This window comes from Pseudochaenichthys georgianus, chromosome 6 (genome assembly GCF_902827115.2).
Source record: "Pseudochaenichthys georgianus chromosome 6, fPseGeo1.2, whole genome shotgun sequence".
NCBI lineage: Eukaryota > Metazoa > Chordata > Actinopteri > Perciformes > Channichthyidae > Pseudochaenichthys > Pseudochaenichthys georgianus.
In genome coordinates this window covers 509,669-519,209 of record NC_047508.1, presented here as the reverse complement: position 1 = coordinate 519,209, position 9,541 = coordinate 509,669, and the positions used below count along the sequence as shown (strand labels likewise).

The following is a 9,541-nucleotide window of genomic DNA, read 5'->3' as shown; positions in this document are numbered from 1 at the left end:
ACTGCTTTTTATTTGACCTAACTCACTGAGTAGTGTACTCTTAATGTCTAAGCAGTTTATGAAACAAGACAAGAGACTAGTAAAGTTCATTCAGTTAAATCTTAAAATTACTAACATGCGCGCCAGGTTGTTTTTTACTTTCCTGTGAGGAAAGTAAAAAACCTGTCATTTCAAGACAACGGGACACGCCTTCTGTACTGTAAACAACATTTATTTAAATGTACAAAAACTGATTAATTGTATATTTAATCTTCATCTTCCTCCTCCTCTTCATCCTGGTTGATCTGGAAGTAGCGCAGCTCGTAGCTCTCCTTGGTGTTAGCCACAACACGCAGCCAGTCGCGAAGATTGTTTTTCTTCAGGTACTTCTTGGTCAAATACTTTAGGTATCTGCAGAACAGTCAGACAGTGTGTTACATTCACTTTGATAACATGTGGGACAAATTACTTTTATTAATCTTTCAAAAATAGGTACACAGACAAGTGTTGCATCATTTTTCCTCCTGTTATTCAATTTCATACTTTAATTTCTGAGGATTGACAATGTTTTTCACTAAATATTTGTATTTGTGGTTATTGATAATACACAGTGTTCCTCATTTCAAACAGTTCAACCTGATCTTAAAGCAGTAGTTTAACCTCTGACCATTCAGTCCCTTTTTCAAAAGGAAGGGGCTGTTCGGGATGTATGAGTGAACAAGATCTTAAAGGTCCCATGTCATGCTTTTCCAGTTGTTACCCGTCCCCTTGTGTGTTATGAAGCTTTTTCTGCATGTAAACAGTCTGCAGAGTCACAAACCCTCAAAGTACACCCTGTAGCGAATAAAACTCTAACACAGAAAAGACCTGTCTATGCTGCCCCAGAACGCCTCGTTGGACTTTTTCTTTTAAAAAAAATGTCTTCAGGGAGCCAAGTGACGTAACGACGACCCCTCCGTGGATTGGTCCAAATCGACCAATCAGCGGACTTCCTCACACACACACTCAATCTTTTCTCAGCTGCAGCTCCGCCGATTTCTCCTCCCTGAGACGGCGGGACGCGGCGAGGCTGTGAGTCGGTGTGTGAGCACACACACAAACTCCCAGCCAGAGTGCGGGTGTGTTCGGGATGGTTTAGCTGTCGGCCACTGGGCTCATGGGGGGGGGGGGGGCAGGAGCTCCAACAAGCCGTGTAGGACAGAGTGAATACACATACTATACAGAGATGCTGTGAGAAACCAATGTGAGTTTGGAACATTGAACAATTTAAATCTATTCTAGACCTCAACAATGGAATTATGATCAGTAGAAATGGCCGTGACATGGGACCTTTAAGACAAGAATCATAGAAGCTTTCAGTCATACCAAATCTAAGCAACTCCATGGACATCCAAGCATGAAGAATCCATTTAGATATTAGGCAAAAATAACACATTTATAGTGCATTGTATTAGCATAAAGCATGTCTATAAAGGGATATTCAGATATAGTACCAGGGCAGGCACCCCATGTTAGCCTCTGGAAGACAGATTAGGGGCTGTCCATGCAGTGAACTAACTATGGACACCCTTGATAATGCAAACTGAAGGACAAATCCATGTTAGATAAAATCCTTTTCCTGTAAAATGTTCTATGGCCCTAGAAGATTCTTATATTGTTGGACTAATGTGTTGAGCTGCGGCCACACGAGGACGAAAACGGCTAAACGCATAGGATTAACACAAACGCAAAAAAGCTTCTGTCCACACGCAATAGTTATCCGGATAGTGTCTGCCCACACGAGACCGCTCCGTTTAGCTCCAACCGCTGGAGAAGCTGCAGTACACATGCAGGAGCCTGTAGGTGGCGCTGTAACTTCCTCCACAAAAGCAGCGAAGAAGCATGGTTGTCATGGTAATCAGTGACCCGGCCGACTGTAAAAATAAACATATTATTAACTAGTTTAGGGAGTTTGAGAGGTCATTAAAATAGCTAAGGGCGATGATCTGACTTGAAGTGTGTGTTTTGCTGCAGAGGGAGGAGCTGCAGGTGAGCAGAGCTGCCTGTCTCCGTCCTGTCAGATTAGACTTCACTCGCGAGAGAAAGATAAATAATCTGAATTCAGGGAACAGTTTACTTTGACGTGGGGGTGAGCAGCAGAGGTGGGGAGAGGCGGGGCTATTGCCTCATCATCATCAGAAAATGTCCGTATAGGGCGCACACACGGAGCCGTTGGACCCCCCAGAGCGTTGCGTATGCCGTTCTATCCACCTTGGGACCCGTTATCGTTTCCTCAGTCGTTTAGTGCCTATCCGGTCGTCCTCGTGTGGCCGAACGGTCTATATGACACTAAACAGTAACGCAAACGACCGTTTTCGTCCTCGTGTGGCCGCAGCCTGAATGAATAGATCAGCAGGATTCACGGCAGGCCATTCTCATACTCTCCTTTGTAAGAGCTTCTTGACTCAGAAGGATGTAACTTACAGTTTAAAGCTTTGATTGTAGCAGTGATATTGCAGTTATTAACACCTGACCATTGAACATGTTGGGCCCGATTCCTACCGACCGATGTGTCCAAACTTTACTATATCCTGGTTGTGTTCTTCCGCATGGAGCCCTTATCGGTCAGTTCCTTACAACTCATTCCCTGATGTTCAAACGAAAGAATGAACTAAATATTAAAGAGCATTCATTAAGAGGCAACTCCACAATATAGCTTACAGTATCTTGCGGGCAACAGATCGTAAGCAGAATAAGTCTAATAACACGTCAGACAATGCTGGGAAGACAGTTTTGTTGGCCTATTTTTCCTTTTAAAGAGACTTACACAAGCGGAAAATGTTTCTTTTTTAAAAGAGAACATTTTGCTAATAGTTTAGCTTCTGCAGGAAGCTCACGGCTGCAACAAAGGGTTAGCAGAAGGCTAACAACATGTTCTCTCTTCTCCAAAAGTTTAACTTATAAAGCAAGATTTCTATCTACATCTCCCATCGTTCAGCCTCCTGCGTGACCAGTTAGTTCAACGCTAGGGTTAGCAGATGGATAACATTTTCTCTCAATCTTTTTAACAATTTGCCAATATTGTAGCTCCCTGGAGCCTTCAATAAAGGTGCAACTTTAGCCTACTTTTCTGATGAAGCAGCATCAAATTTGTGCTCCACATTTAAGAGTAGATGTAAGCCTTTCCTTTTTGATAAAGCTTATAGTTTGGGCTGGCTCAGGCGTACCTTGAACCAGCCCCTCGTTATACTGCTGCAGGCTTTATATGCAATCATGTCCCAAACACGCGCGTTACTAACTCAGCCTCTGGAGGTTATGTCTCTCAGCTGGCAGCTTGCTGGTATCGAAGGTTACGTCTGGATAAGGAGTCGTTGATGTGGTCCTGATTGACGGCCATGACACTGATTTTTTTGTATTTACAATCTTTCCAATCCAGACGAGAGATCTCTCTCCCCCGTCTGTGTGCGAGGGGGCGGGGCAGTTAACACACGCAGCTGCTACATGCAACACACACACACGAGATGGCGGAGAGAAAGGCGCCTCCGAGGTGTGGCTAAACTTTCACCCGTCTCGATGTGGACAATGCTCGTTACCATAGTGCTATAAGAGTAGGGATGGGTATCGTTTGAAATTTATCGATTCCGGTTCTGCTTATCGATTCCGGTTCTTATCTATTCCCAAATTGTAAAAGAAAGAGGTCAAACGTTTAGATAACAAAAATATCTTTATTCTTTTAAGCTTTAACTGACATTTTTACAAATAAAAAATATACATGCAATACTAATGCATAATAAAAATGCACAATAGCTGTGCTTTATTTTAACTGAGCTATGCCTGTGGCAAGCTATTAGCAGGCATTACTCTGTGCCTTGTCTTTCTTAGTGTAGTGGAGCCTCACTTCAGAGCGTTTACCGCAACCCAGAGATGGAGTACTCGAGTCCTGGACTCGGACTCGAGTCGGACTTGAGTGCCGATTTTCGGGACTCGACTCGGACTCGCGCACTGATTGACGCGACTCGGACTCGTGAATTCCCCCCCCACGATGACTCGGACTCGACTCGTACATTGACGCTCCGACTTGGACTCGGACTCGAGCACATTTTCTCTGGAGTCTGATGTCCTCTATCCTGTATGGCGAGTTCACGTACTGGGCCCCGCTGTTCCAGTCTAGAGATGTCTACAGACACACCCCGCATCGTGCTGTATGCTTTCACACATGCTGCTTCCACATTGGAAAAGAGCAAAATGCTCTTTATGTGGAAACAATATTGAAGAGAAGGCTCCGTAACACTAAGGATCAAGTTCAGACATATAGGCTGTCTTGAACACTATCATCAGAGTAACGTGATCTAATCAATAAATAAAGATTCAGCCGATAACGAAAGCACATACTTAACATGCAGAATTACGTCATTTTGCATGCTAAGTAGCCATGTGCTTTCTGGGGCTAAATCTTTATCAGTAAACTGATTTAACCCGTAAAAGTTCCTTCAAAATAAGAGTCCCGATCTTATTACTATCAAAATAAAAGTGCAAAACGAAAACTTTACCATAGGAAAATATTGGCATACAAATATAATCACTTCTCTAAAAGGTAACTCATTTTAAATATAGTTTATTTATATATAATAATAATATTAATATTAGAAATAAGCTTTATATTTGTATAGCACCTATTACAAGAATTGTAGCCAAACTCGCTTCACAGCAGTTCAATAGACAGGATAACAGCAATGTAGAGGAGCAGCTACATTTCAAAACATATATCCACGAAGATTAATACATGAAGACTTGTGACTCGGACTTGACTTGGACTCTTCTTAAGTGACTCGGAATTGACTTGGACTCGAACACAGGTAATGATGACTCGGACTCGACTTGGACACTCCTTGGGTGACTCGGACTTGGACTCGACTACGACTCTCCCTTGGTGACTCGGACTTGGACTCGAAGAGTGGTGACTCGAGGGTGACTTGGACTCGTGAATTGGTGACTTGACTACAACACTGGCGCAACCCATCTTAGGTGTTATGAAGTGACTGAGCTTGTGAACTGTCTACTGGAGGGCAGGGGAGCCTCGCTGCGGGGCAACTGTGGACCTCTGTCGCCTGTCAGCGCAACTTACATGGTGCCGTTATTAACCTGTTAAGCCCGAAGGTCCCCGTCGGCGGGTACTTTCGGTTTTTTTTTTCACGACACTGTGTCTCAGGGGATCTTAATATTTAAGAACCTATTAATGTGTTATACCAGATTAACGGGAATAATCTCAGCTAACTGACGATACAAACCACTTCAACTGTAGTTTCCACACAGCAGACGCACATTCATAACTTCCTCTGGCTCATCATAAATAAGTCCGATAGAGTCAGTGCAGTCGGATTCTCTTGAAGCCTGGTCATATTTTCCTAAGACCTATAGAATTCTCCTATCCACTATTCCTTAACCCTGTGATGTTCCACACAGAAGTCAAGGAATAGTGGATAGGAAAAGACGAGAGGAGCTGATTTTTGGACAATTTGACCGCAATTCACGTCATGGTTATACGGCTGTGCATCACTCCCGCTTAGCTAAAGGTGGCTAATGTTGGACGTAGTGAAGTTTAGTGACTTATTAGCAACCGCCTTTATTAAGACTCATGAAGCTTCAGATATTCACAAGTGGGTTGTATATACTGACATCAGTGTTTCCGCTAGACCAGGGCTGAGAGGGTGTCCACCCCGAGAGCGGGGGGGATGTGTGCTTGAATTTTGACTTGAGCCGTCCCTTATAGATACTGTCTTTTTACGTTAGTGAGCCGGATCATTTGGCTCGGCTTAGGGCTGGGCGACTATTTCGGTTTTTACGATTAATTAGCATTTTTACTTTCCTACGGTTTGTGAAATGGCTGAACCGAAAAATCGCGATTTTAAAACATTTCTAGGCTCCGCAGATTTGTTTTGCTTTAAGGGACTCCGTAGTAGCTTACTCTCTCACTTTCCAGAACGCGCACAAAACTCAGCCACATTGCCTGTGACTCCCCGATCTGCAGCTCTGCCCGACCTGCTGTTGTTATGCTGTGTTCGTTGTTGAGCATAACAGAGGACTCAGACATTGTACATTACATATATAACTAAACACGCCTTTTCTCCTCCTTATCTCTTTCATGACTTTTCATTTAATATGGTTTTGAACGCTGTAATCAATACTCAAGACAGGAAAAACTTCACGGCTGGTTTCATTTCTGGTAGTTCCGGTTGTTGTCTCATGCTACCCACGTCTGTAAACAAACGTATTCAAATAAACTGTACCTTCATTTAATATTCAGCAATAATAATATCTCGACGTCTATACAGTAGTTGTAGTGTTGAAATCAGTAGGTTTCGGTGTGCAACACTCCGTGTCATATCGCTACTAAATTCACCTCTATAGTAAATGGTATATTAGCCACATGCTAAATGCTAACCGGAGATGAAGGATTTTCAGAATAAAAGCTTAACAACTGCGCAAGAGAACTTCTGGTTTTTCAGTATAAAACAGCATTTAAACTGGCGGTATGTTTAAGGTACTTTATGCCATCAAAAACATTGATTTTAATTTATAACACTGTGCGCATGTGCAGAGCTGCAGATCGGGTAGTCACATAGCCTACTACAATCACATTCACTGCTTCACAGACAGACGTACCATAAAAATGTCCACGAACACAGATGAAGAACTCATTCCTAAAAAAGGTGCTACTTCAGTTGTATGGAAGTGGTTCGGGTACAAGCGGTCATACATAGAACAAACAACTGTTCTGTGTAAGGTCTGTAGAAAGACAACTTCCTAGAAAGTTAAAGGGATGTTATTTTGTTTGAGGGTATTTTTTTATTATTCATTTCATTATCATTATTTATTATTTGTTGTATTTCATTTTACAAGTTTTTTCAGGGATGGCCTACAAGAGATTTTTTTTCAGTTTGATTTAAAAAAAATCTTTGCACATTAATGACAGCCAAGTGCCGTGGTGCTGTTTTTATTTTGTTTTTTTTATTCTTGAACAACTGATTTGTTCACATAGGCCTAGACTACTTGGTAATCTCATTTCTTTTTATTGTGTTATTAAAGAAAATATGTATTGAAATGTTGCCTTGGTCTGGTTTGTTTAGAAAAAAACAGAAAAAATCGAAGTTTAAATCGAAAATTGTCCATTAGTTAGAAAAAAAAAAAGGCTCTGGTGCTCGCAGCTCATCGCGTCCACATCGCGCACGTTCTGTGTTGTCCTGTAGCAGGCACCTTCGATGTCGGGGAAACTATCTTCAATACTCCGAAAAGAATCCCACCAGACTCCTTTGCCCCTCCAACAGATGGATGTCCTTTTCGTCATTTCAAGCGATAAAAACTCTCGATCTTCTCTCGAATTATAAATATTTTTGGACACCCTCGGCTCGAGTTCAGAGCGTCCCGAGCTGAATAAGGGCGTCAAATGACGGCAAGACGCCCCCCCTGGCGGAAACGCTGACTGACACGCTTATGTTGTAGGACAAAATGTGTTCTCTCCAGCTTGATTCAACCACAGGTCTTATTTCCATATTATTATTTCATTTCATTTAGTGGTGAAATGCTGACTCATTTCCAGGATTTAAGGACTAATCCCTGCACCACTCATTAGTTCAGTTTAGAAAATGTCCACAAAGCAGTACACCATATAACTAGGTAACTAGCGTGCCTGATTACCTTTTGGAGAAGGGCACCTCAGAGGACACTGTGATCTTGCTCTTGCTCCTCTCGATGGAGACCACACCGTTACCCAGGTTACCGGCTTTCCCATTCACTTTGATACGCTCCTGAAGAAACTGCTCCTGTGAACAACACGTTAGAGAAAACCTCACATCACTGAGCGGCTGTACACTATTCTGAGATTTCAATGCTTCATCAGCAATGTTTTGGCAAATATCACATGTTCACGAGGGCGATTAATAATCACATTTTAAGACTTTCATATTGAAGTGTAATTTATTCTTGTCTGGGCCGAGTCAGCAGACATCTTATTAGTGGTATAAAGACTGCTACACATCACAGCTGCACATTGAGAACATCTAAAGAGGGTGTCTTACAAAGTTGGCTGCGTCCATGATACCATCTTCCACAGGGTGGGTGCAGTCCAGGGTGAACTTCAGGACCTGCTTTTTCTTCTTACCACCTTTGCCGGTGATCTGCTTTTTCTGCTTAATGAAACACAAAACACTCAACTTGACGTGGCAGAATGTTTAGTCTAAACCACACAACTAAACCTTTCACAATGTATTTTTCTCTTCCTCATCACACAACCCTACTTATGTTTTGTAAGAGAACCCTACACAAGGGCACACATTCAAGTAAAACAAGTAGTTTGACGTTTCAAGGTATGGTGCATATCATATGATGCATGATTAGAGATCATATGTTACCAACCATTCAAGCCCTTCATTTAAAAATACTTTTAAAAACATAGAAAACACCACACAAGTGTTTTAATATGTTCAGCACCCGTAGGCACCCTGCAAATAAAGATTATGTGTATGACTTCTAAGGCTGTGCCATGTAGGCCTGCTGTTGACTTCAACATATTTTTTAACATAATTACTTCTGATTATTACATTTCAAGACTTCCGTATGGCCACACCACCAGCTTTAGCGTCCAGGTGACCAAGCAACAACACAACTATTAACTCGCTAGCGGGAAATACAAGTCTCTTCTACAACTACACCATTTGTTCAAGTTGTTAAACTAAATATGTGTCACAGTGCTCCGGACGGCCACACTGACAAAACAACGTGGTGAGCTAGTCCTTCCGAAGCTATGAAGCTAACGTTAGCTAACCCGCATATATAGGCCACCTATGTGCTAATAAAACACTTTAGAGCAACGCACAAAGCCTTTCTTCGGACCATGGGTGTTATACAAAAGCTCCCATCTCGTCCCGACTGTTTAATCTGGCTTTCACAACCGAAATTACACCATTTGGGTGGATTAATTAACACGCGACTTTACTTACAATAGGCGCCATGGCGGAGAAGCTAGCAGAAAGGAAGGGCAGGTTGTGCGCATGCGTTAACTCTAGAAATCGAACGCCAAACTACCGATTGATCCGTGACTCTGAGATTGATTAAAAAACTCAACGTGCAATAAATGACAGTCATCCATCAATTAACCTGGCAACCAAACTGTTAAATGTGTATCCCAGACATTGCCCCTACTTACATGAGACTACGATGTTTTAATGTGTTTTCAAATCAATCAATACCTTATGTCAAACAAGCCTGTTCCACTGAAGAAAAAGGAGAAGCAGAAGAAGAGTTTTTTGACTTTGCTAAAAACACTTTATTTACATATTCAACAATTGTACATATACTTCAAATAAAGTGCTTAATTGTGCAAAGAATCGATTTACTTAAAATAATTAATAAAAAACTATAATTAAAACGTGTGCAAAGTGCCGTTCATCATTTAAAACAGAACATACAATGTATGTGTAGCACCAACGCTGTTTAAAAGGGTCTCGATCCCCGATGTGTTTCTAAAACCTCTGCTCCAGCCAGTCTGGCTCTGATGTTACACAGCCAGATCGCTTTTGCCTCTTGC

The 9,541-nt window shown here is 42.0% G+C and overlaps 1 protein-coding gene across 2 annotated transcripts; it reads right to left on the bottom strand.

The window, feature by feature from the left end:
• Positions 1-190: 190 nt before the first annotated feature.
• On the bottom strand, positions 191-9,045 carry LOC117448664 (large ribosomal subunit protein eL22). 2 transcript variants are annotated; one of them, XM_034086010.2, is made up of 4 exons: positions 8,955-9,045; positions 8,034-8,141; positions 7,654-7,778; positions 191-390 (listed from the first exon to the last, which is right to left on the bottom strand). In XM_034086010.2, exons 1-4 carry the CDS (start codon positions 8,964-8,966, stop codon positions 246-248), a joined length of 390 nt encoding a protein of 129 aa, XP_033941901.1. In that variant the 5' UTR covers positions 8,967-9,045; the 3' UTR covers positions 191-245. The 2 variants fall into 2 exon arrangements, with proteins under 2 accessions (XP_033941901.1, XP_033941900.1); XM_034086009.2 differs by having other exon boundaries at positions 8,034-8,144; positions 8,955-9,034.
• Positions 9,046-9,541: the final 496 nt, after the last annotated feature.